At 42.3% G+C, this 26596-nt stretch overlaps 2 protein-coding genes across 2 annotated transcripts; one reads left to right on the forward strand and one right to left on the reverse strand.

The window, feature by feature from the left end:
- Positions 1 to 6201: 6201 nt before the first annotated feature.
- EEF1B2 (eukaryotic translation elongation factor 1 beta 2) lies at positions 6202 to 11313 on the reverse strand. Its single transcript, XM_072121084.1, has 6 exons — positions 11154 to 11313; positions 9783 to 9905; positions 7992 to 8124; positions 7643 to 7709; positions 7151 to 7276; positions 6202 to 6409 (listed from the first exon to the last, which is right to left on the reverse strand). Exons 1-6 carry the CDS (start codon positions 11231 to 11233, stop codon positions 6255 to 6257), a joined length of 684 nt encoding a protein of 227 aa, XP_071977185.1. The 5' UTR covers positions 11234 to 11313; the 3' UTR covers positions 6202 to 6254.
- Positions 11314 to 11522: 209 nt separating this feature from the next.
- Positions 11523 to 23711, forward strand: NDUFS1 (NADH:ubiquinone oxidoreductase core subunit S1). Its single transcript, XM_072121083.1, has 19 exons — positions 11523 to 11681; positions 12900 to 12958; positions 13109 to 13200; positions 13900 to 14007; positions 14188 to 14264; positions 14403 to 14484; positions 14616 to 14746; positions 17257 to 17442; positions 17667 to 17801; positions 17889 to 18003; positions 18162 to 18307; positions 18630 to 18758; positions 20321 to 20450; positions 20533 to 20693; positions 21156 to 21310; positions 21742 to 21917; positions 22182 to 22316; positions 22399 to 22471; positions 23410 to 23711. Exons 2-19 carry the CDS (start codon positions 12904 to 12906, stop codon positions 23499 to 23501), a joined length of 2178 nt encoding a protein of 725 aa, XP_071977184.1. The 5' UTR covers positions 11523 to 11681; positions 12900 to 12903; the 3' UTR covers positions 23502 to 23711.
- Positions 23712 to 26596: the final 2885 nt, after the last annotated feature.

Here is a 26596-nt window from a genome sequence, read left to right on the forward strand (position 1 = left end):
TGATTTCTTGTCTACGGTGAAAATCTGGTACAACTTTGGGTAGGATGAGGGGATCTAGTTTGAGAATCTTATCATCTAGAATTCTTAGAAAGGGCTCTCTACAAGAAAGGGCCTGAATCTCACTCAATCAGCATGCCGTAGTAATAGCAATTAAGAAGGCTGTTTTAAATGTAAGGTTTTTTATTTTCCCTGAATCTAGGGGCTCAAAGGGGGGCCCTACAAGGTGATTTAAAACCAGGGAAAGATTCCAAGGGGGGAACTGAATTTTTTATATGTGGTTTCATACGGGAGCAGCCCTTAATGAATCTTTTTATCCACCGATGATCCGCTAAGGGAAAATCGAGAAAAATGCGGATATTTGGACCTTGAGTGTACTGGGTCTGAGGCCGAGAGAAAACCCTGACTTTTAGGAAATCTAGAATTTGAGCTAGGTTTGGATCGCCCTGAGAAGGAGGGTGGTCCCCGCACCAAATAGAGATTTTCAGATAGATGGCATTAGTTACTGGCTTTCTACTTGCTTGGATAGTACTGATTACATCGATAGAGAGGCCTTTGGCTGTTAAGAATGCCCTTTCAGGATCCAGGCCGTGAGTTTTAGTTGGCGTAAGTCCTGATAACACAATGGGCCCTGCAGAAGAAGATCCTGACTGTAAGGCAGATGAACAGGATTGTCTATGGACAGTTTCTGGATAACTGGGAACCAACTTCTTTTTGGCTAATACGGTGCAATAAGGATCATTAGGACCTGCTCTGTCCTCAATTTCTGTAAAACCTTGGGAATCAAGGGTATGGGGGGAAAGGCATAGACCGACCCTGTTCCCCATGAGTGGCTGAAGGCATCTAGGTCTATTGGAGAGCCCCCGGGGTCTAGAGAGAAAAATTGAGTCGACTTTTTGTTTAGGTGGGTCGCAAAAAGATCTAATACTGGAGTCCCTCAATGATAACACATTTCCTTGAAGGTCTCCAGACTCAGGGACCATTTGTTTGGATTCAATGTAACCCGACATAAAAAGTCTGCTTCTACATTCTCTGTGCCCCTGAGGTGAATTGCAGAGAGGGAAAGAAAATAGGTTTCTGCCCACCTGAAGATCTGCTGGGATAGAGATGTCAAGCTTTTTGATTTTGCACCCCCCTGTCTGCGAAGGTATGGTACTGTAGTAGTGTTGTCGGAGAGGAATCTGACATGTTGACCTTTTATGGGTAGGTGAATTTGTTTGAGTGTTTCTAAAACTGCTTTAACCGGTTAAGGACCGGGCCCTTTCCTGTTTTTTCATGTCCATTTTTCACTCCCCACCTTCAAAAATCTATAACTTTTTTATTTTTACACGTAAAGAGCTGTGTGACGGCTTGTTTTCTGCGTAACAAATTGCACTTCATAGTGATGGTATTAAATATTCCATGCCATGTATTCGGAAGCAGGAAAAAAATTCCAAATGCAGTGAAAATGGTGAAAAAACGCATTTGCGCCATATTCTTGTGGGCTTGGATATTACGTCTTTCACTGAGCGCCCCAAATGACATGTCTACTTTATTCTTTTGGTCAGTACGATTAAGGTGATACCAAATTTGTATAGGTTTTATAATGTTTTCATACATTTACAAAAATTAAAACCTCCTGTACAAAAATTATTTTTTTGATTTTGCCAAATTCTGGCCCTAATAACTTTTTTTATACTTTGGTGTACGGAGCATTTTCGGACGCGTCGATACCTAATGTGTTTATGATTTTTACTGTTTATTTATATTTATGTCAGTTCTAGGGAAAGGGGGGGGATTTGAAATTTTAGGTTTTTTTATTATAATTTTTTTTTTTTTAACTTTTTTTAATTTTTATTTTTAGTATTTTTCAGACTCCCTAGGGTACTTTAACCCTAGGTTGTCTGATCGATCCTATCATATACTGCCATACTACAGTATGGCAGTATATGGGGATTTTCCTCCTCATTCATTACAATGTGCTATCAGCACATGAAGGGGTTAAAACGAAATAGCCTCGGGTCTTCGGAAGACCCACTGACCCTGGAGATAATGGCCTGCTAGTAGACTTGCATCTGTTCGTATAGTGAGGGCTGGGGCAGGGTTCCACCAAACTCCGTTTTTTAGATTTTGGTGATCCTTCCACCACGAGAGGGAATGCTTGACTAAAAGAGGGATTTTTACCTTGAAGTTTAGATGTAGGTTCTTGTCAAAGATTCGAATAGTCCAAGCCTGCATAATCCATGTGTGGTTTTAGCCCACGCCACACACTGAATACAGGATGTCAGGAGACCTAGGAGACGTAAGGCTGCCCGAATGCTGCAAGAATTCTTTCTCTGGAAGAGACTTACATTTTGTCTTAATTTTTGAACCTTCTCCTGTGGTAAAAAAGGAACTTTGCTTCCTTGTATCTAGTCTTACTCCTAGAAACTTTTTTACTTTTTCTGGGTTTAGCTCCGATTTCTCCCAGTTTATTATCCACCCCAAGTCCTGGAGAAGAAGTATAGAGACCTGAAGGTGAGCCCTTAGCTCCGACTCTGTTTTGGCGATCAATAGAAGATCGTCTAGGTAAGGTTCTATCACTATACCTCTCATTCTTAAATGGGCTACTACTTCTACCATTATTTTGGTGAAAATACGTGGAGCCGAAGACATTCCAAACGGTAAGGCCCTGAACTGGAAGTGAAGGATTTCTCCACCAGGGAAATGGATTGCAAATCGGAGATACTTTTGGTGATCTTGGCAGATAGGGACGTGATAAAATGCGTCTTTGAGATCTATTGTACACAGAAAGTAGTCTAGTCCTATTAATGGTGTTGCTGATCTTATTGATTTCATTTTGAAATGTTTTTGTCTGATAAACCTGTTTAGTTTTTTTACTAAGAATAGAGGGGAATAAAATCCTTTTTTTGTCTCCTGTACTGGAACAATCACATCCATTTGACATAGCTGCTGAATGTTGTGGGAGATTTTGGTTCCTGGAAAATCTGGGGGAGATCTGGAAATTTTGTGGGGGGATTTGGAGAAGCTATCCTATAACCTGATTGGATGGTCTGGAGTATCCAAGGACTTGGGGCGATTTCTTCCCATTTGGCTACAAAGAAAGTCTCCCCCCTACCTGTAAGTCATTGCTTCGTCTGCTTTTGGTCGGGGTTAAAGAGGTAACCACGACCTGCCCTCCATTTGCGTAGCTCCATCTACCTTTGCCCATGAATGGAGATTAATCTTCCCTGGAAGTACAAAAGGGAAAGGAAGGCTTCCTTGGGGACTTACTAACCGGGATCCCCTTCTTTCTATCTGCAACTTTTTCAGGAATAGAATCTAGTTCGCTGCCAAACACAAAATCTCCTTGAAAGGGGATGTTGCAGAGCATAGTTTTAGATTTAACATTGCCCCCCCCCCCCCATTGCATTAATCCAGAGGGATCTCCAGACAGAGTTGGTCAGAGCTGCTTCTTTAGCTGAGAATCTTGGAGCTTCAGCAGAAGCATCGGCTGTGGCAAATTTAAGGAGTGGTATTCTCTATAATGGATTCCTTGGGGGTTTCGTTCATAAGGTGCGATTCTATTTCCGAAAAGCCAGAAAAAGAGGGTCATGGCTACGGATGTGGAAGCAATATTAGTTTTAATATTTAAAAATGATGTCTCCCATGCCCTATTTAATAGGGCATCAGATTTTCTATCAAGGCAATGTCTTTTTAACTACCTTTGTGACCCGGACATCAACTTTTGGTATTGAATTCCATAACGCATTTTCCTCAAACAATAACCTGTTTCTAAACTCTTTGGGGACCGAAATCCTTCTGGATATTACCATTCCTCTTACACTTAATCTTTTAATGTATCTACCAGAAATACCCGTTTCTTTTTCTGCTTCAGACGCCCAAAGAGACTGTTCTGAACCGAAGGTGGTTCTGTAATATCTTTGCTCTGTTTCTCATAGCCTTTAACCCCTTAAGGGTACTTCTGATGCGACGCCTTGCTACGGCGGCGCGTCAGAAGAAGATTTCGGGACACCGGGTCTCGCTGGTGCCGGTCTGTGATATCACAGCCCAGACTCGGCACTAACACCCAGGATCGGAAAAACTCCGGTGAGCTTACCGGGGGATCCGATCCCTCCTGCCGCTGCCCCGGGTCCCGACGAGTGACTCAGGGCTGTCGGCTCCTCTCTGTGCCGGGTTCCGCCTCCTGGCAGTTACTTTCACTGTACACTGCAATACAAGTGTATTGCAGTGTAAAGGCTTGAATAAGCGATCGGATGATCGCTTATTCAAGCCAAGAAGTAGAAAATGTAAAAAAAGTTAAAATATTAAATCTTTATAATATAATTAAATAAAAGTCACATAATCTCCCCAGTAACACATAAAATGCAAATAAAATAAAACACAAGAAAAATGTACATATTTGGTATCACCACGTGAATAGCGCCTCCATTCATTCTATACTCGGCCGTGCGCCCATACAGCAGTCACCACCACATATGGGGTATCAGTACACTCGGGAGGAATTGGGCATCAAGCGTTGCAGTGCGTTTCATCATTTAATTTATTCTGAAAATGTCAGTTTTGGCCTAAATGAACGTATTTTCCAAAAAAAATTCTATAGTTTCTAAATCGCAGGTCCATATTTTTTGACCCATGTGAAACACTTAAAGGGTTAATAGACTTAATAGAAGTTGTTTCACATACGTTGAGGGGTGAAGTTTTTATAGTGGGGTAATTCATGGGGTTTTACTATTATTTAGGCCTCTCAAAGTCACTTGGAAGCTGAGTTGTCCCTCAAAATGTGAGTTTTGGCAATTTTCATCAAAATAAGAAAAATCGCACCTAAAGTTCTGCTCCTCATAACATCCTAGAAAAATGACCGGAAGCATAAAATATCATCCCAACATAAAGCAGATATTCCGTAAATGTTAATTATGAAACTTTTTGGGTAGTTTTACATCTTGTCTGGAAACCAGAACATTTCAAACTTGGAAAATGAATTTTTACAAACTTTTGCCAAATTTTTACTTTTTTTTTCAGAACGAAACGCAGAACTTATCACTTAAATTTTATAGCTAACATGAAGTACAATGTGTCATGAGAAAACATTCTCAAAATCACCGGGATGTGTTAAAGCGTTCCAAAGTTATAACCAATTATCGTGAGACAGGGCAGATTTGAAAACTCAAGTCTGGTCATTGAGCTGAAAACTAGTGTCGTGATAAGGGGTTAATATTTATTTGCTTCTGAAGACCTAGATAATTTAAGTGTGTCCTTGATCATTAGAAGGAGGAGGTGCCCAACTTTTTTTCTAGGTGGTTCAGGTAAATGGGCGGCAATAGAGGATACTTCCTCTTTAATTGCGGTTCTCATTTCGTCCATTAAGGACAATCTTTCTTCCTTAAAGGAAACCTACCACTTGTAGTGGCAGGTTTCTGATGGAAATACCGGAGCTTATTTTTGTTAAGTGTTTTAAACCGCGGTATAAAACACTTTTTAAACTTTATAGCCGGTGCAGGGAGGTACGCGCTCGGCGCTTACCATGCGCGCGGCTCTCCTTCACTTCCTATGTAGCCGCGCGCACGGTAAAGCGCAGACTATACCGGGGTTTAAAACACTAACAAAAATAAGCTCCGGCACCAGCTCACCCCGAGCTGGTGCCTGGTATTTCCACCAAAACCTGCCACTTCAAGTGGTAGGTTTCCTTTAAGGATTTTAGTTAAACAGTCTGGACAAACCGGAAATCGTAGCGGCCGTATGATGGTGTCCGGCACCCTGATGAGGCGAACACCAGGACACGCGTCGCCTCTTGATGACGCAACAGACGCCCCCTGACCATGTGCCGATTCATGCATCGCGCCATTGCACGTGTTCAGTTTATTCCGTTTATAAATCCAATTTAAGGGTTTTTGTAATACACTCAGTTTTATTAGCAGCATATAGCAGTTTGCAACTATAAATTTACTGGCTGCACAAGAAACCCTCACTAGTAATTTATTTCAATGTTCCAATTGACCACAGTTCCTTTAACCCCTTAACGACCATGCCCTTTTCTGCATTTCCACTCCAGCTTCAAAAGAAGCTGCATGAAGACTTGTTCACCGTGTAACAAATTGCACTTTAGTGATAAAACCTCAGAGAAGTAAAACTTAAGGGGTTAAAGAGAACCGCTGTGGCCAGACAAGGCAAACAGAACATTTTTAGTGTTTATCTGTTCTGGTTACTTACAGAAGACAGAACAACTTATTTACAGAAAGTTATTTATTAAGTGCCTAAAGTACTGAAGAGCAGTGGAATTAGATCTTGTTGAAAGCAGCAATATCCATTGACTGTACAAAGTCCTCAAATGCTGTGATCTGCTCCTCCAGGACATCTGTGCTGACTTTGTCATCTTCCACAACACACTGGATCTGCAGCTTCTTGATGCCATAACCAACTGGAACAAGCTTGGCTGTGGAGGAGAAACCATGATTAACCATTGTAATGAGCACTGGCATTTGCATACACTAATCTGCAAAGTCTCCAGACCTTACCCTACAAATGGCAGAAGTGTCAAGAGACACCAACAGAAGCCATGGAAGACCTTTGAAGTAAATGGAAAGCTTATCCACCAGGACTTAGTGGGAACACAAATGTGCCCCACTGCTTGAACAGTATTATTTTACATAAGGATTGATATCGCTAGGAAGGACAAAGTAGTTAATTTGAGCCATTTGGCGACACCATCTTACTGTCGAGATGGGAACAGGTAAAGACAGTGGAGGACATTATCAGGCCTCCAACACATGGAGAAAGCGGTTTAATGACCGGGCTTTGCAATTGCCCCCTTATGCTAGGTATTGACCAAGGGGGCATGAAGGGAGTGCAGCCAGTGCGTGTGTATCCGTCTCGCACACTACTATGGCTAGCAGAAGATGTAGCTTTGGGCACTGGATACATTAGAAGGCCCAAACTTATGTATTTGGCTTTGCCAGGGTTTCCATCGTACACTGGCACTCAAGCGCTTGCGTAGGAGAAATCTCCCCCAGTGATTATATCTGGAGCCAGTAGCTGGATGCTGCATCAATTTATGTGGCAAGTCAGAAGAAAAAGGGTCATCACTGCCATCAGCCGAAAGATGGTGATATAACATCTCATCATGTATGCCACAGATCCTATCCAGTTTAATAGACTGTAGTAAATGAGTACTTACATGCTCCCCACACCAAGCCATCCATCTGGATGCTCCTGACACATTCTTCTAGCTTTGCCATATCAGTTTCATCATCCCAAGGCTTCACGTCAAGTAGGATGGACGATTTAGCAATAAGCGTTGGTTCTGTAAGGAGAATATACTGCAAATGAACTTCAGCCAAAGAAATACAATGTGGTAGATTCCTACGCAGGGTTATTGGCCATAAGCTAGTGCTGCAAGTAATCCACATACTCATATACATGTTTGTTCTACAGATCGTCCTGTTCAGATCAACTGAGAAGGAAATAATGTCTGCAAGACAAGTTTCTGTACCACAGGAGGAATGCTGGAACTGCCACATCACAACACAATTCCAGACCAGTATCTGTGGACAAAGCCCCCATCTCCAGGATAACCCTTACAAATCAATTTTGACTAAGCCAAACAGCACAAGTTGGCAAATGACTTCCACATGAGCACAACTAAAGAATGGAAGAAAAGGCCACTTACTCTTTGATTTCTTGGATTCATACTGTGCCAGGCGTTCCTCTCTAATTCTCTTAGATTCTTCACTTTCCTGTAATGAAATGCATATCCATCACATGAAAGATTCAGCAGCAGGACACAACAGGTGGAGACTTGTAAACTCAGAAAGAACATGGACATCACATATCAGCCGAAAGATGGTGATCAAGTTCATTCATCATGTTACCAATTGCTAGAGAAAACCTTAGTGCGCATGGAATGGGGTCCAGTCAGACTGGCTGCTCTGTTCATTTGGTGTATAATGGACCCTTGTAGAGTTTATAGGGGACCAATCATTTCCATTATGGGGACCATGTCTGTAGGATGCACTTACCTCCTCCTCATCGGAGCCAAATAAGTCAATGTCATCATCATCGTCCTCTTTTGCATTCTTAGAGGCACTGTCTGTTGTGTCTTCAATATTCACTGGGCCATACTTGCCCAGAGGCTTCTTCACTCCAGGTAGGCTATAAAGAAAGGAGAAAAAAATAAAAATAAAATATATATAGAATCAGTCATGTGCAGAATCTAAGGTAATCATGAAATATCAGGCTGTTTTAAACAGACTGTCAAGTCACTGATCAGCAGGAAGTGAAGCACAACCACAGGGACCAGCATATGGCTTGAGCCAATGTTAACTAGAGAACGAATTGCCAGCTCTCGATGCCTTAAAAATATAGAAGTTACTTTATGGAATTTTTTTTATTTCTTGAATATGTATTGGAAGCTTACATCTTGCCTGGGTCCAGTAACAGCAACCTCATAGCCATAAAAAGCAGTGCCCTGGAGCAGACTAGTTGTAGATGGGCTGTGCTATCTATTCTAGAGGCTATAATGCCTTTTCTACAGAAAGTGTCAGACTATTAAGCCTAGTGGCAAGACTGAGAATAGTACTTAAAGGACACCTGTCATCAGGTCTGTGTCACTTGTCCTGTCACTACTACCTGTTGGAGCAGCTCACAAGGATCCCATCCCAGCCTTTATATAGTCATTTCATACATTAATCATTATAAAATCATCTATTCTTTATCATATAAATGAGGCTGGTCACATGGTCAGAGGCAGTGATGTCACCCCTGTTACCCCTCCCCTCCCCCTGCTCATGTCTGTGTGTAATGTATAGTAAAGCATGGCTAGTGTGAGTGCTGTACCTGCTGACATGCTGCATCCTCCTAATACACAGACATCAGCTACACATGAATCTGACATGTTCTGCTGTAACATGGCTGCCTGGAGCTGCTGTATCTCTCCTATACACACACAGGCTGCAGGGGGCGCCAGCACCAGGAAGCACATCATTATACAGGCTGTCAGTCAAGCACTGGGGGTGTGGCTGTGCCTCCCACTCATGAATAGAGTGGACAGCTTGAATATGCTAATGCTTCATTGGACATTTCACAGGTCATTTGCATACAGCTTTAGGACCTCATTGCTTAGGTTTACAGGCATGTAGAGGGACAATGAAGGGATAGAGGCAATGCTCTCTAATGGCAGTTTATGGAAATATATTTAGTTTAGGGGGGTTATTTTGCATGACGGGTTCTCTTTAAAGGGCATCTACCACCAGGATCAAGGATAGTAAACCAATGATGCCAACAAGCCCGAGGGGCTCCAGGCTCCATGAGTTTTAATGGAGCCCCTTAGTGTTAATATGATAATTTAATCCATTTTTCTGAACAAGGGCATAAACAGCTTAAAGAAGAGCAGAATTTTTACAACTGGTGCGTGTCCCCACTGGAAGTCTGCTTTGTTTACAATCCTTCATCCTGGTGGTAAATTTCTTTAAAAGTTTTATGACATTTTTAGATTTGACTTTCGGGTTATACAATCCCTTTGAGTAGAGGTTTAGGAGGTGCCTTCAGAGCTTTCCATCTAGTGTAGTTATCCTTTCTGCATTTCTGAAAGGGGCAGCAGCTAAACACAGCTGGTCAAGTCAGAGAGAACATTTGCATCACTTATCAGCCGAAAGATGGTGATAAAGTTCATTCATCATATTACCAGCCAGTGGTTACACACGTCACTGAATGCATAGCTGCATAGGCACTCTACTACAATAAGCATTGTGCTCAGCACATATAACCCTCTACACATCTGACAGCATACAATCACAATCCAGGTCACTTACCTGCCTTTTTGCTTCTCATAAGATTTGATGTGGTTGTACCAGCGCAGTGCATGGAATAGATCAGCAGGGGGAGCACCAGATAGAGCTTCAAAGACAGCTATGTCAGCCTGGGAGGGTACATACCTAGAGGACAAGACAGGGGTAAGTTACTTTACCACATACATGATCAAGACTTACACAAGACCATCTACCACCCCAGTATTGTACAGCTAGAAGCTATGGTGATCAGCACTTTAAAGGGATGACCTAGTTATGTTCCTTGCCTCCCAATAGATACTGACACAGGCCTCAGCTTCTGAAATACCAGTTTAAGGCATAGCAGTGTGGCATGACCTAGGGTGTATATTGACCCCCAACCACAAGGTTAAGTGCCAAAAAAGTGGAGGGTTAGTTTGTGTACCAAGAATTAGGGTGTTGGCCACCGCCCTTAGAGGGCAGAAACCTTTACAGCACCAGGCATGGACTAGGCCTACGTCTGCCATGTATAAGAGACACTCATGCAGATCCAGTGTGCAAGGGGACAGTACATCTACTGCTCAAGTTTCATCACTTGACAGATCTCAACCCATCACTCAAAACCAAAGGTGTCAAGACCTGCATGTTTATATTGCCATTCTGGGGTAACTGGGGTGCAGTTACAGCATACACCAGGAAGGGTGCCAACACCCCTAGCATCCATAGGTAGAGCCAGGCGTGCATCTCCTGGATGTATATGCAGATTATGACTACTGTTGCAAGCCAGTCATTCCACAGGAGATCAGTGCTGCCACGCGCATCCCCACCACCATCATGTGCTGCAGCAGTCGCTACACACATGCATCCCCACTGCCATCACATGCTGGAGGAGCCGCCACACCCCCCCCCCCCCCCACCGTCATGTGCTGCAGCAGCCACCACGCACATGCATCCCCACTGCCTTCATGTGCTGCAGCAGTCGCCACACACATGCAACCCCACTGCCATCACATGCTGCAGCAGTCGCCACACACATGCAACCCCACTGCCATCACATGCTGCAGGAGCCGCCACACACACATCCCCACCGTCATTATGTGCTGCAGCAGCCACCACGCACATGCATCCCCACCGGCTTCATGTGCTGCAGCAGTCGCCACACACACACCACCATCATGTGCTGCAACAGCCCCCACACACTCATCCTCCATCATGTGTTGCAGGAGTTGCCCTCTTGCCCGATCACGTATTGCCCTGGGAGCAGCCGCTGTCAGAACCCTGTCGTGTCATCCCCATAGTATAAGCTCTGGCCGCTAATATCAGGAGCTGTCCACGTGTCAGGCCGGCAGCAGGACAATGGCCGGGGCCGCGCTCAGACACACAGAAGCCGCGGAGACAGTCACTCCATGCACTGACCCCTCGATGTAGCTCTTGTCGGCCAGGAACTCGTTGAGGACCTTGAGGCCGGCGGCGGACTTCAGATCTCCGAACCCCATGTCTGCTGCTGAGTGACTGCTACACGGAGAGGAAACGTGCGAAAGAGAACCTCAGGCCCGGCGCCGGCAGCTTTATAGTCGTGACGTCCTCAGCCCATCACGTGACGTATGGGAGGAGCTCAGCCAAGGCCCGCATCTGTTAGCCCGTCAGGCGCCTGATTGTATGTCCGTCATTTTTGTAAGGGATAAAATAAAATTCTGATAATAAAATACAATTCCGCGTGCGGTTCTTATACTGTGTATTCCCGTAATAGACACCTGTAATAAGGGAATGCGCGGCTTTTTCCCGGAAGTTGTTGTAGTATTTGCCGGAAATTGCCGAAGAGGTCGCTGCTTTTTCCGAACGGCTACGGAGATTGACGAGGCGGCCATATTGACCGGGGCAAGTTGACGCCGCTGTGGTCTGTAAGGCCAAATAGCCGCAGGACCCCTGAGGGAAGTAAGCGGGGTGAGTGTGAGGTGGCGGGGGGACGGGCACTCGTCTGCCTGTAGCCTGGTGACGGGTGAGAGCTCCGGCTGGAGGAGGACGTGCACGCGCTGCAGGGTGACTCTCATGCCCTTGACAGCTCGGAGCACTGCTGGGCACATCCCCGGGCACCCTCTGCCATACACTATGTGCATGCCCCGTGCTGTGTGTGCTGGGCAGTGGGGGCATGTGTGCCAGGCTGCACGGGGGCAGTGCTGGTATATGCACATACAATGTATAGGTAACGTTACATGCCGGGTAGCAGCTGCACAACAAACCCAATAACAACTGCTGGAGGATAGTTCTCTCATGATTGGCACATCTGCTGCTTTGTGACTCTTAGTTGGCACAAATGATCTGTCCGACAAGCCGCTTCAGATTTATCCTGTGAATCCAGATGTGGAAGAAATGTTTGTAATGGACTTTCTCCAGTCCTCGCTAATACAGGATACACCTAGGAACTGGTTAAGAGTTTCTGCAACTTTTTAGGCAAAGCCTTGTAAATCCTGTTCAGACATTAACACTGCATATGCCAAAATAAAACCACATTTATGAAAAATGTCTATAATAAATCTTAAGTGCAAAACACACCAAAATACCTCCAAAGACCCTTCCAATAACTGGGGGAAGCTGCCTGCCATGATGCCGGACCTGGAGGAGGACGCGGCTGCTTTGTTTTGTTGCGCTGCAGCAGGGCTGGAGGTAGCAGTGTAGTTTCTCAAACTTTATCTGAATATTTTGATTCATACTTATATTTCCTAACTTTTAAAGTAATTCCCTATTCACCATATAGAGGATACCAAACTGAGAGGTGATTATCTGACTGCTACCAACCACAAGAACAGGACCATACATTGCTACAGAGAACTGCAGTACCCTCCTCACTAATTGATGGAGCGCCAGGCTGGGCACGTGTCCTTCCATTCAGTTGTGTGGGAGTACCAAAAAAGTTACCACAGCGTGTATTCTGGTTCTTCACCTGTTAATGAAAGTGAGACCTTTTGATCTCTGAATTCCTGTGGGTCCTGTTCTTGTGATTATGGGGGCCGTCACTAATCGGCTATCCTGTGGGTAGGAGATAACTTGAAAAGTTGTGAAACCCATTAAGTTTTATTTCTGAGAACCTTGGGAAATCCATTCAATAGTGGCAATATTAAATGTATTTCATATTAATCTTGTGTGTTATCCTTTTATTTTCAGCGCCATGCTGCTTTTCCCCGCTGTTCGCAGGGCTCTGACAAGTGCCACCAAAAACAATGGTGAGTATATTGTTCATGGATTGGTCTTCTAGTTGCACCTTTTGGAATAGATATTGGACTTTCTTTAATCTTTAGTCCTTTATAGATGTAGTTTGCATATTAAATGATATCATGATTATGATCTCTATTTTATTTTTCTTTCCTTACCAGTCCGGACGACAAGCACAGCTGCCAGCAACCTATTGGAGGTTTTTGTAGATGGCAAACCAGTAATGGTTGAGCCTGGCACCACAGTGCTGCAGGTACGGTATAGCAATGCAGTTTTACAATTTTATATGAACATTAACAAATAAGGAAAGTCATATTTCTAAAATTGAACACTAAACTTGACTTAACCTGACACATCTCCTATATATTGGATCAGTAATAACATCTCTGTTTGCTGTGATTTCATCTGGCTATCATTGTAAAATAAGTCATAGTCACATCTCCTGCTCAATCTGGTGGCCATGGATTGATCATTACTGAACTAGCTAGTAGTCAGTTGGATATTTTTTTTATATTGATGAACCCAATAATGTTTTGTGCAAAATTAAAAAAAAAAAAAAAAAGATTATAGATGGTGACCAAAACCCCTACATTTCTGTGAGATTGTGTTCAAATTTTGATTCTAAAATTTGAACCGTAGGAAAAATTTGATCTAAACCGATCCCAAACTAATTTTAATATCAAGAGCTCACTTTTTTGAAGATAACTGAAGCCCTAGATGTTTTTAATGCCGGGCAACAAGGGAGCCCAGAAAAAAACATTAACTGGAGAAGGGGTTAATTGGGCCTCTGTTATATTGTCTGTCACTTACCGTCTTTCATGACGTTTTGGACTATTTGGTGAATGCTCCTGAAGGCACCTGTGACACAGTTGTCAGATTTGGTTTTCTCTGCTTAATAATAGAATTTTTTTATATATGTTAAAGAAAAGGTAATTGACTTTTGTCTTTTCAGGCCTGTGAAAAGGTGGGCGTACAGATACCTCGCTTCTGTTACCATGAACGGTTGTCTGTAGCTGGAAATTGTCGTATGTGTCTTGTAGAAATCGAGAAAGCCCCCAAGGTTTGTAAAACAATGCGTGCATCAATCTGTTTTGGCTAGTGGTATCTGGCAGCCTTATTGAGTTGTAGCAGTAAGATATGTCTGGCTCTAAACCTGCAACATGGTCAAATAGTCAGAAAAATACAAAAATGAAAGGGAAGCTTGTTTTGTTTTTACCTTTTGCAATCTTCTTCTTTTTAGCCTGTAGCTGCGTGTGCTATGCCTGTCATGAAAGGCTGGAATATATTGACAAACTCAGAAAAGAGCAGGAAAGCAAGGTATTGCAAAAAGACATTTAACCTGTATCCTTAGCCTAACTTGCTGATCAGTGGGGGTCTCAGTGATGGGACCCCCACAGATCACTAGAAATCAGAGTAATTATTTTGACCTATTTAACTGTCCTTTGTATCGATTAGGGAAGGAGTCATGGAATTTTTGCTGGCAAACCACCCCCTGGATTGTCCTATTTGTGATCAAGGAGGAGAATGTGATTTGCAGGTAAAGTGAATTGGTAATGTGTGCATGCATTGAGCATTGCTTCAGTACTGCAGTGATATTATGTTCCTGTTATTACCAATAAAGGATAGTGTGGGAGGAATGTTGAGGTTTTTCTGCCTTTTTTTCTGCAGGATCAGTCTATGATGTTTGGCAGTGATAGAAGCAGATTTACTGAAGGAAAACGTGCAGTGGAGGATAAGAACATTGGGCCTTTGGTTAAGACCATCATGACGCGCTGCATTCAATGTACAAGATGTATTCGGTAACTGCTATATTTACTGTTCCTTTAAATGGGGTATTCCCACGAAGACATGATTCTTAAATATACTCAAGATAACAAAATAACAAATTCTCTAATTCACAGAAAAAACTGCATTTCACCGATATAATTCCAACCTGTCTCAGTCTCTCAGTACACAATTTTGGTTGCCCCAGGATTCAACCGTAAATCTTCTGGTTTAGGGTCGATCAGGGCAGATACTTCTCATGAAAAAATCTTCTCCTTTCTGCTCGCTGCAATCCCTCTCTGCTCCTCAGCCCCTCCTCCCTGCATTCACACATACACACTTCCTAGAAGCTAAAATAGCAATAAAATGGAGTAAAATGGAAAAGCAAGGGGGTAAAAACCATCTGTATTTTGTAAACATCACTAGGAGATTAAAATTTGTGAACTTTCTTTCATGGGCAAACCTCTTTAAGCATACAAAATCTACCATGAACATTTACTCATAGACCCAGGCACTGCGACTTATTTTTGTTGCTCATGGCCTCCTGCCTTCTAAAATCAACTTTTAAAATTATGCTAATGAGCATGATGGTCCAGACGCTCTGTGATCTGGCTTTACAGGTTGTTGCACCTTCCTCAGCACTTGTGCAGTGAACACTTCCTGCTCACTAACCCTAACCCTGCAATAATGCTGAGGGAGGAGGGTGAGACAGTGTAACAGGGTGTTAAGCCAGGTCACAAAGGTTCTAGTGTAGCTCATTAGCGTAATGTTAAAAGTTGAATTTAGAAGGAAGGAGGCCATGGATAACAAATATAAGAAGATTACCACAGTCACGGTGCCTGGATCTATGAGTAAGTGTCACTGGTTTATCATGCTGGATTTTCGTGGTAGATTTCCATTAACGATTTGTCTTGTAAAGGTAACCCACGGTCATATGCTCTATCATGTTACAGAGCTTGTTCCCTGCCTATGACCTCTATGAGCACTGGCACAACAACCTAAAAAAAAACATTTGATGCAAAGTGCCAAGATTGCTGAATGGCGGAAGAAATCCCTCTTGAAGGAAGACCTCCTGTCATACAAGCAGGCTGTATTCGGCTATATATAAGCAAAACAGGATTATTTAATTGATCTTCTTATCTTATATCACAACCACATCATCGGGCAGAGTTTGAACTCTCACTCATTGATACCCAACCAGGAATTCCAATGCGTCTCCTGTTTCCTCCATGCTGTCAGGCTCACTCCTCACTTTTCCATCAAACCTTGTCCCCAACCTCACCACTATGCTTGTCCCAGCTGTAACACATCTCTTTAAAGGTAATCTACCACTGGATCCTAGCTGAAATGACCTCCTCACACCACCTTCTGGGCTCTGTACCACTGATCCCGGGATATATTTTGTTTAGGTACAAAAGGCAATAGTTTTGGATGAAAAAGGATTTTATAATCTATGCAAATGCAGTTTTGACGCTTCACCCTGGCGATTCTGCACGCCTCCATCTTCGTTGCGTTCCTTCTCCTTGGACCGAGAGCCGGTGAGCTGCAATGTGTCAAAGGTACGGACAGCCGCGGCAACACTAACGGGTATCCACACATGCACAGTCACAGAGTCTTGAGCAGCCGGCCGCGACACATTGCAGATGCGTGAGATTCTCCGACTGCACTTTTTTTTTTTGCCTAAACTATCAGTTTATGTCCTGGGATCAGTGGTACAGAGCCCAGAGGGTGTTGTGAGGAGGCTATAAACATGCAACTGTCGCACCCATCCTAAAGACTCTGGACCCATCTTCTGTACTCAACTATCGCCCTATCTCACGACTTCTATTTGCTTCAAAACTCCTATAACTTGTCCATCTTGAACTATCCTCCTACTATTCCTCCAACGCACTCTTTGAGAAACTACAATCTGGTTTCCAAACCAATCACTCCACTGAGACCGGCCTTACCAAAGTCTCCAATGACCTACTGTCTGCCGAGGAAAAACGCCACCCTCCTCCTTGAGCTGTCCTCTGCCTGTGACACTGTTGACCATTCTCTCCTGCTGCAGACGCTTTGTTCTTTTGGTATCACTTTCGTGGATTTCCGTATAACTCTCCAACCAGACTTTGTCTAATTCTCATGGCGCCACTTCACCTCAACCCCTCCTTGTTGATGTCTTGCAAAGCTCTTGCCCAGGAAACTTATTCTTCTACATCTACACCTTTGGCCAATGCAGATGACACACAGATCTATATCTCTGGCCCAGACATCATCTCTCTGCTAACCAGAATTCCAGAGTATATTCTCCACTTTCTAAAACTTAATTTTTGTCAAAATGTAACTCACAATCTGTCCTCAGTGCATCCTGCCATCAGACCCATCACAACTCATGTCTCCATGGTCTTTTATTCATTTCTAGGGGAGTTCTGGTGCAGATGTTAAAGTGGCCAAGCTTAAGCTTCTGCTACTAAAACTTTTCTGTTTAAATGTGGAATAGATCAAACTATTGGTAGTCTATTAAAACTTGCTGTCTGAAAAGTTTATGAATGTGATTGTCTTCCAGATTTGCCAGTGAAGTTGCTGGTGTGGATGACCTTGGAACTACAGGTAGAGGAAATGAAATGCAAGTTGGCACTTACATAGAGAAGATGTTTATGTCCGAGTTGTCTGGCAACGTCATAGATTTGTGCCCAGTCGGAGCATTAACTTCTAAGCCTTATGCATTCACCGCACGACCCTGGGAAACTAGGTAGGTAGAGTCCTGAAACATTCAATCTGTGTATTGGCTGCTCTGCTTATCACATAAGATCATTTAAAATCCACATTATCTATTTTATATTAAATTGTCAATGCGATATTATTATTTTATTGATCCAACATGCCATGACAATGCAGTCTACAGTTGAGTGCTAGTATTCGGACATTTATGGTTTGTCAATATAGCGTGCCATAATTATTATCCTATATTTTCAGGAAAACCGAATCTGTTGATGTTCTGGATGCTCTGGGTAGTAACATTGTGGTCAGCACAAGAGGTGGAGAGGTAATGAGAATATTGCCTAAAATGCATGAGGATATCAATGAGGAATGGATCTCTGACAAAACCAGGTAAAGTCCACCAACCCTTCACTACTATGCATATACATATTAATCCCTTTCTCTATCATTTAAAGCAGATAATTTCTCTGTGAACAGGTTTGCTTATGATGGTTTAAAGCGCCAAAGACTTACTCAACCGATGATCAAGGATGACAATGGCTATCTGGTTGAGGCTTCCTGGGAAGATGTCCTGACTAAGGTGGCGGGCGTGGTAAGTATGGCGGATCACTGATCTTACACCTTCACCTAATGTCAGCCAATTCTGATTCCTTATAGAAGATTCCCGGAAGAACAGCCCCATAAATGTTGTTGTTAGCTTCCGAGTCCTGTTGACAGATGACAATCTGTACAAAACAATGTCTGTTCTAGTTACAAAGTGTCCAGGGAAATGATGTAGCGGCCATTGCTGGAGGATTGGTGGATGCTGAGGCTCTTGTTGCACTTAAAGATCTGCTGAATCGTCTGAATTCAGATAACCTGTGCACTGAAGAAGTGTTCCCCAATTCCGGAGCTGGGTAAGAGATTGTACATTACATTTCAAATTAAAATTAAACTTTATTGTATAGAGACACACCCTTTTAACAAGAAACAAACCAAGCAGTCCTTTAATCTTAACACTAGGTCCTCAATATCTGATCAGCCACATGTTCCATTCTGTGCCATGGCTGAGCTGTGTGACTGCAGCTCAGCTCCCATTTACTGGATTTTAAATTCAAGGACATGATGGGGCATATGGTATGGGGTTGTCTTGCAGAGCCAACACATCCTGTTGTGATGTTGCAGTAGGTGTTCATTAATACAGTTTTCGTTCTTAATTTTTCTTCCCCTAAAATATAGCACAGACCTGCGGTCAAATTATCTGCTGAATTCAAGGATTGGTGGTGTAGAAGAGGCTGACGTTTTACTGCTTATTGGTACCAATCCGCGATATGAAGCTCCACTATTTAATGCAAGAATTCGCAAGAGGTTGGTCACTAATATTCTATCATTATGTGACTTTTCTGGTCCTTTTAAACAATTTTTTTTATAACTACCTCCGATGGAGCACATACTGTTTTTTAATTTCATAGGATGGAAGGGAAGGGAAACACATGGAAGTTGATGCCAGTGATTATATATATTTTTTAAATAATCCCAAGTTATTGGAGATCGCAATTAAAACATACCATATTTTTCAGACTATAAAGCGTATAAAAAATTCCTTCAATTTTCTCAGAAATCGAAGGTGCGCCTTATAGTCCAGTGCGCCTTATATAAGAACCGTACTTACAGATAACAGCTGCTTTGAACTTTGCACAGGTCTGCCACCTGCTGGTCAATCATCCTTATAATCAGGTGCGCCTTATAATCCGGTGTGCCTTATATATGAGCCTAGACGTTTTACCTGGCATTTATTGATGCTGCGCCTTATAGTCTGAAAAATACGGTAGTATTTGCTTTTAATGCACAAAAATGTGTACAAAACATAGAAAATAAAGAAATTTCACTATTGTGATGCTCTGGTATTTAGTGGAGGGAAGGGTCCCTTTTTAATAATGCTTTTGATTATCTCATATTTTCCCTTCTGGAAAGTGAGGAGGATTGGTGTTATCTGCACTGGTCTTTTTTGTTACAGTGGCAAAGATGCTGTTATATTCTCACATGTGTGCCCAATACCTTTTCCTCTTCACCCTGCATTACCCTATGTAACGCACTGTGCTATCGGCTCATAGGCCTGGCGTGAATATGTAACACACAAAGCATCTCCCGCTAAGGGATTTTGCTTCTCTGGGAACCATGAAAACACCTGGGAGGCCAGGGTGACCAAAACGAAAGTGTACGTGCTCCGGTTTCAGCGATGGCTTAATAGGGAGTCTAGAAAAATAAATAAAAACCCTAAACGTTCAAATCACCCTGTACCCCCCTTTCCATAGAACCGATTAAAAAAATTAAACAATAAAAAACATAAACATACTAGGTTAAAGGAAACATCAACTTGTCCCATAAAACCTCACCTCACACAGCTTCATATGCCAAATTCTGCACAGGTTATTAGCATCACAAGATTTTTTTTTTACAAAATGTTTTAAAACCTATATAAATTTGGCATCCCTGTAATCGCACTGACCCAAAGAAAAAAAGAGGTGGTGTAATTTAGAGAGCACAACGAAAGCTGCAAAACCAGAGCCCAAAAGAATATGGTTTGTAATCGTTTTTTCGTCAAGTTCACTTGATTTTGTCCAGCTTTCAGTGCACGCAGATTACACAGTGCTACACAGTTTGCCAAGTTGGCCCTTGTCCCCATGGGGCCCACAATCTAATCAACCTACCAGTATGTTTTGGAGTGTGGGAGGAAACCAGAGGACCTGGAGGAAACCTACGTAAACATGGAGAGAACATACAAACTCTTTGCAGATGTTGACTCTGGGACTTGAACCCAGGTCCCCAGGCTGTAATGCTAACCACTAAGCCACCGTGCTGTCTTTCTACTAGGTTTTATTTTCAGTAATAATGTAATTCAAATAAATGAATCCTGTTCTTCTATTAAGCTGGCTTCACAATGACCTCCAAGTAGCTGTAGTGGGAAGTCCTGTGGACCTGACCTACACTTACGATCATTTGGGTGACTCTCCTCAGATTATCAAAGATCTTTCAACCGGAAAACATCCATTTAGTAAGGTACGTTGTAAGCAGTGGATCTTTTATGTTCAGAATTTGTATAAGAAAAGTGTATTGATGATGATGTTTATTTTTGCTGTAGGTTCTTAACCAGGCGAAAAAGCCCATGATTGTGTTAGGCAGCAGTGCTTTGCAACGCAAGGATGGAGCAGCCATTCATGCCGCTGTATCTACTCTCGCACAAAATGCCAGGAGCAGTAGTGGGGTCTCTGAGAATTGGAAAGTGCTTAACATTCTGCACAGGTAAATGTATACACAAAGATCTGCTAATGTGAATACTGCAGATATACCATTCATTAGATTGTACTTGATTTTGGGTCCAGTAGAGTGTATGGTAAAGACCTTTCATTAGGCTATGTGTTTCAACTCCAGCATCATCAGGCCAGAGAAATAATAGCCGCAGGATACTGAGATTCAATGCTGTTGCCTACAGATTTAGATTGGGGAGACACAGTAACACAAAAATGCAAATGTTCTTCAGTAAAAATCTATAATTGCTACAGTACTACAGTAAATAATTATAATCTTTATATAGTACCATCACATTCTGTAGCGCTCATAGAACAGTATACAGTACTGTGAATGACTTGTGATGCAGTGAAGCTCATCCTGGTCTTTGTGTGTGCTCTTAGTATATAGTATAGTATGTACCACTGCAATGGTGCTGCATAATACATTTTAACTATTCCTTTAATGTCACATCAGAGTTGCCAGTCAAGTTGCTGCTCTTGATTTGGGCTATAAACCAGGGGTGGATGCCATTCGCAAAAATCCTCCAAAAGTTCTTTTCCTCCTTGGGGCAGATGCTGGGTGCATCACTCGTCAGGATTTGCCAAAAGGCTCCTTTATTATCTACCAAGGTAAGTGACAGAGCCATATATTATCATGTGTGTGCCAGTTTTATAATTCTGTCATCATATAGATGTCTGTCCTTGGCACGCAGGGTACTCCCACACATAGAAGGATTGCAGTTTGATCTTTGCCCTTTTTTCACTTTGGGAGCTGAGCTGCAGTTACCTGAGCCAGTCACTACATCGATAATGGAGCTTCTTGTGTGTTGCAGCTGACACATCCTGGTTCAGCGGATGGGATGGGGTGAGACCCCCAGCACCCCCACCAATCTTAATGGCCTATCCATATCCTATGGCTGTGTCACATATATAAAACCAGAAAATCCCCTTTTACTGCTAATATTATATATGACAATGCATTTAATGTACCAACAAAAAAGTACTTTCAATTACAAGCTTTCAAGGTTTTCTAATCTTATAATTATATTGCTATTACCCAGGTCATCATGGAGATGCAGGGGCTCCTATGGCAGATGTCATATTTCCAGGAGCTGCATATACAGAAAAGTCTGCTACTTACGTTAACACAGAAGGCAGAGCACAGAAAACATATGTTGCAGTGAGTCCACCAGGAATGGCGAGAGAAGACTGGAAAATCATTCGTGCTCTATCAGAGGTAGATTTAAGCCAACAACACCCCCCCCCCCCAGTGTGCGCTATTGTGGGCAGTTTTTGATGGTTGCTTGTCGCCTTAGTAGTAAGTTAAAGCTCCAATCTACTGGCTTAGGGCCACCCCAACTACTGATCTGCTTAATACAAAGAGCAGACCCATAAATGAAGATTAAAGTTCAACTATATAAAACAAAGTACCAAGCCTTGCTCCTCTTGCTCTAGAACCTTCTGTCTGTAACTTTTTATTATTTCTTTCCCGCGCTAACAGTTAGCAGGTGTAACCCTCCCATATGACACCATTGATGCTGTAAGGAGTAGGCTACATGAGGTGTCGCCAAACTTGGTGCGATACGATGATGTGGAAGAAGCAAATTACTTCAAACAGGCAGCAGAGCTCTCCCAGGTACTCCCAGCGGCCCAATATCTAGACTGATATTATGGATTACTCCAGGTGATTCTAATAAGGTTTTTATTTCTTATCTCAGCTGGCTAACCAACAGCTACTTGCTGATCCATTGGTACCTCCTCAGCTTTCAATTAAAGATTTCTATATGACAGGTAAGTAATAGATTACTATTTATATGGTTTCTAATTGGGTGTAAAATATACTCAAGTTATGTGTCTACTTAGTCATTTTTGTTTACTTTATTTAATTCTGTGTTATGTTGAACTAATATATTGGGTGAGGGGCTAGGTGGAGAGTCCCAGGGTACTGAGCTGGTGTCCTGGTGTAGTCCAAATCTGGCACCCTCAAAGATGATTGTGATTGTTGGTACTTAACCATTTTGATACCAAGGTCAGTTGACTCTGCAGCATCTAAGGGGTTGTTCAAGCATTTCACCTTCTCATTGGCTCCCCTGTTTTGGGAGCAGATGTGTTGCTGTGGCTTAATCACAGACCTGCTATAATTTCATTACAATGATGTAGATCACGACTGTCAGGATACACTGCAGTATTTGAGAATCGGGAGCTTCAACGGTCTCCATTAAAAAAAAAAAACTTTAATCTTTAAAAGAGAAAAACTTGTCATATGCGATAAAATACAACTTTATTTGATCCCCTGGGGGGGAAATTATTTTGTACGTGTGTCCCACGTACGTAACAAAAAGTGCATGCAAAAATCAACCTCTCAACTGGTGCCATCAGTGGAAAGTACAGAACATGGTGACACAAACAATATATTTTTATTTCATATTATGCGGTATTGGGAAAACAGCAATGAAAAAAAAAATCAGTTTTATAGAACTAATCATACTGACCCATAGAACCCAGCTATTCTTGGAGGTAAAGTGCAACTGAAAAATATAACGTATTCTGCAAAAACCAAGCCCTCAAACGCCTACATAAAATTATTGTCTTTCTGACTTAAATAGTTGAGGCACATGGCTAAAACTGTCTGCATTTATAAAAACATTTCGGAACCTTTGCAAGGTGTTGGAGGTGATGAAAGGTCCAGTGTCAATGCTCATTGTTTTTTGGTTTATCTTGTTCTGCAGATCCAATAACTCGTGCATCACAAACCATGGCTAAGTGTGTAAAAGCTGTGACTGAAGGAGCACAAGCCATAGAAGAACCATCCATCTGCTAAGCTCTTATCCAGCAAAACGCTACATCTGTTCTGCTTACTACTGATTTATATGCAGAAGAAAAGTTGCTCTTTGTAGGAACGTCTGAGCAATTTAGGATTTTGGCTGTTGATCTGTGCTTGTTTTGAAGCAATCTATATCTTAAGACACACCACACATCCGAAACTGTGTGTACAAACTACTTGTAATCTTATTAAATGGTTTATTACGTATGCAGCTGGTCTGTGTGACTTCTGTGCTCCAGCCATAATTATTCAGGCCACTGTACAGTTTTTTAGGGAACAGATTCTTTACACAAGTGAAAAATGGCCGTGTGCTGTCTATTGTCATGTGGCCTTTAGGTTGCGTTTAAACACTTAAGTGGGAGGGGCTTGCATGTGTTTTGGGATGAGTACAACATAGCCATCATGTTTTACATTACTTACATGATGGCTATTTGTTTCAAAAAGCATTTTGGATGCGTTTAAAAAAGTGACAAAACGCAGGAAGAGTGCTGCAGCTATTAAGGCAATGTTGGTTCTCTGCTGATCTGAAAATGACACCGGATTGGCCCCAATAGAGTCACTCATATTATACTTGCTTTTCCTGTGAAAGTTTACCAGGAACTGTGGGTCAAGTGGCTCCGGTCCACATGCATGAAAAATATACTAAAAGGCTGTAATCTCCAACGGGTCAGACCTATTTAAACCAGGTCTGACCTAGTGGAGATTTTGGCTATAGTTTCCAGCATTAACGCCCCCAAAAATCTTAAAAACAAGTAAAAATGGGGCTTTATATATGCCTTCTCCACCATACTGTCCGAAGTGATACACAAAAAAGGGGGTTTTATATTCCTTTAGAATCATTACAATGGATGTCATCATCACTGGCCATACATGCAATGGATCCCTCCTAAGGCATATGTCTGTCAAGTATTCCAAGAGCTTGGGGTATCCTTTCAAGACTATTCAGTTGCTGGAACCATCAGCATGGGGTAAAAAAAGGTTTATCTAAATGTGAAGGAACCACAGCCAGTTCGTTCACCTGAATGTAAGGGTACAGCAACCTCAAACAGGGAAGTGCCCACTAAATGTTGGCGAGCTTGGTGCAGAAGTGAACATACCATGTACCCACACACACGTCCTTCTGGATCAATCTCGCATTTAGCAGGATAATCTGCTATTGTTAAATTTTGGCATGTACCTTGAGGCTTTGTTGAGGTCCAGGCATCATACTGTTCTGTCATTCTGTAATAGTAAGTAGAACCTCAAGAAATGTCCCACTGTTACCATTTGGGGTCAGTTCCCATCTTGCATTTTGGCTGTTTTGCAGTCTACGTTTTCTTATAACATGTCTGGACAGTTACATTATTAACGTTTTTTCTTTTATGTATATACAGGCAGTCCCCTGGTTTACGTACAAGATGGGTTCTGTAGGTTTGTTTTTAAGTTGAATTTGTATGCAAATCGGGACTGTATATTTTATAATTATAACCCCAAATAAATTTTCTTTGGTCTCTGTGACAAATGGATTTTAAAAATGTTGGATTGTCATAACAACCAGGAATAACAAAAAAGCTTCATTGCTGACACCTCTGATAACTGTTATAGCTGATTATTGTACTGGGCTGAACTACAGTAAATTACCAACATCCAGAGGTCCGTTAGTAACTAGGGGTCGTCTGTATGTCAGGTGTTCTTAAGTAGAGGACCGCCTGCATATAATAATGGATACTCTGCTTTCCGTTGGTGTCAGTTTTTGGGTTTTCTTAAATTTTCCAGTAATTTTTTAAAATTAATTCCAACTATCCTCTCAAATGACGGAAGCTCTAAGGGAAGAAGGTAAAATTGATATTAACAGACACCGGCTACAATATAACGATACTCATACAGTACAAAATATATGTATATGCACACATGAGCTCTATATTGTGCTGAATGTAGAGGTGTGTAGACAGTAGGTTACTATATGGATACCTGGAGGACAGAAGACTTGCTGGTCGGATGTGGAGCGGAACAAGTTTGTCTCTCTGGACTTACCGTACTTGGTGACGTCACCACAAGGGTTGCATTCAGAACTGTGTATGGAGCAGTAGCCGCCGGCCGGGGCTCTACTCCCTGTGCAAACAGCGATCCCCAAGTCTAGGAAAGTTACATTGGATTACCTTTGGAAGCATTTCTGGAGAACCTCTTCTGTCCTCCAGGTATCCATATAGTAACCTACTGTCTACACACCTCTACATTCAGCACAATATGGAGCTCATTTGTGCATATACATATATTTTGTACTGCATGAGTATCGTTATGTTGTTGCCATTGTACGCATAGAAGAGGATTTGAGTGACTGATTGGTGCAGGTACTCTGGTTTTTATTCTGTTTTCAGTGGCTCCATTTAGGATCTACATTGAAGTTGGGGTGCAGGTCACCACTTCGGTAACCAGCAACATCTTCAAATTATTTTTAAATTTAGGTTTGCGCCAAACTCAACTTGCCTAGTTTTATATTTATATTAACAAACCCGATTACAAGCCCATTGCAATCAATGTGGAAAAAATGATCCTTTATTCATCTGTTTTTAATCAAACTGCAAAACCGACGCCAAAACGAAGATGGGAACTGGCTCTAAGAATAATGATTTGGAGTTCACCTTGAAAATGGTTCTGGCTTTGGATTTTCAGTGTAAATTTTTGTCAAATGTGTTTTAGATTGCCCCAACTCCATGAGCCATCTTTACCATGGGACCTAGAAGCACAGCCTTCCCCCAGGACCACTGTCTTGTATCATTGTGCTTTTAGTATAGGATAGTGGGGGTCTGAGGAGGCAGAGTATTCCTAAAAGTGGTTATCCATAATGTAGCAAGTATGACCCCTCTATCCTATAAATGGGGGTATCAGGTCCACTGCTATTCAAGCTCCTGTTCAGTAAGGACATATGATGAATAGGCTTTATACCCTCATTCTAATGATTGGATGTGCTCTAAGAAACCAAGACCCCAGTTCCTAGGTGATACATGCCCATTGTGCCAGCGGGGGTTCTTGCATTGGGACCTTATCTCCATTATCGGTCTGTGGGACTGCTTAGGAATAGGGAATGAATTTAGTTCTGGGGAGCATTGGTG

The sequence above is a fragment of the Engystomops pustulosus genome, chromosome 8 (genome assembly GCF_040894005.1).
Source record: "Engystomops pustulosus chromosome 8, aEngPut4.maternal, whole genome shotgun sequence".
In the NCBI taxonomy this organism is placed as follows: domain Eukaryota; kingdom Metazoa; phylum Chordata; class Amphibia; order Anura; family Leptodactylidae; genus Engystomops; species Engystomops pustulosus.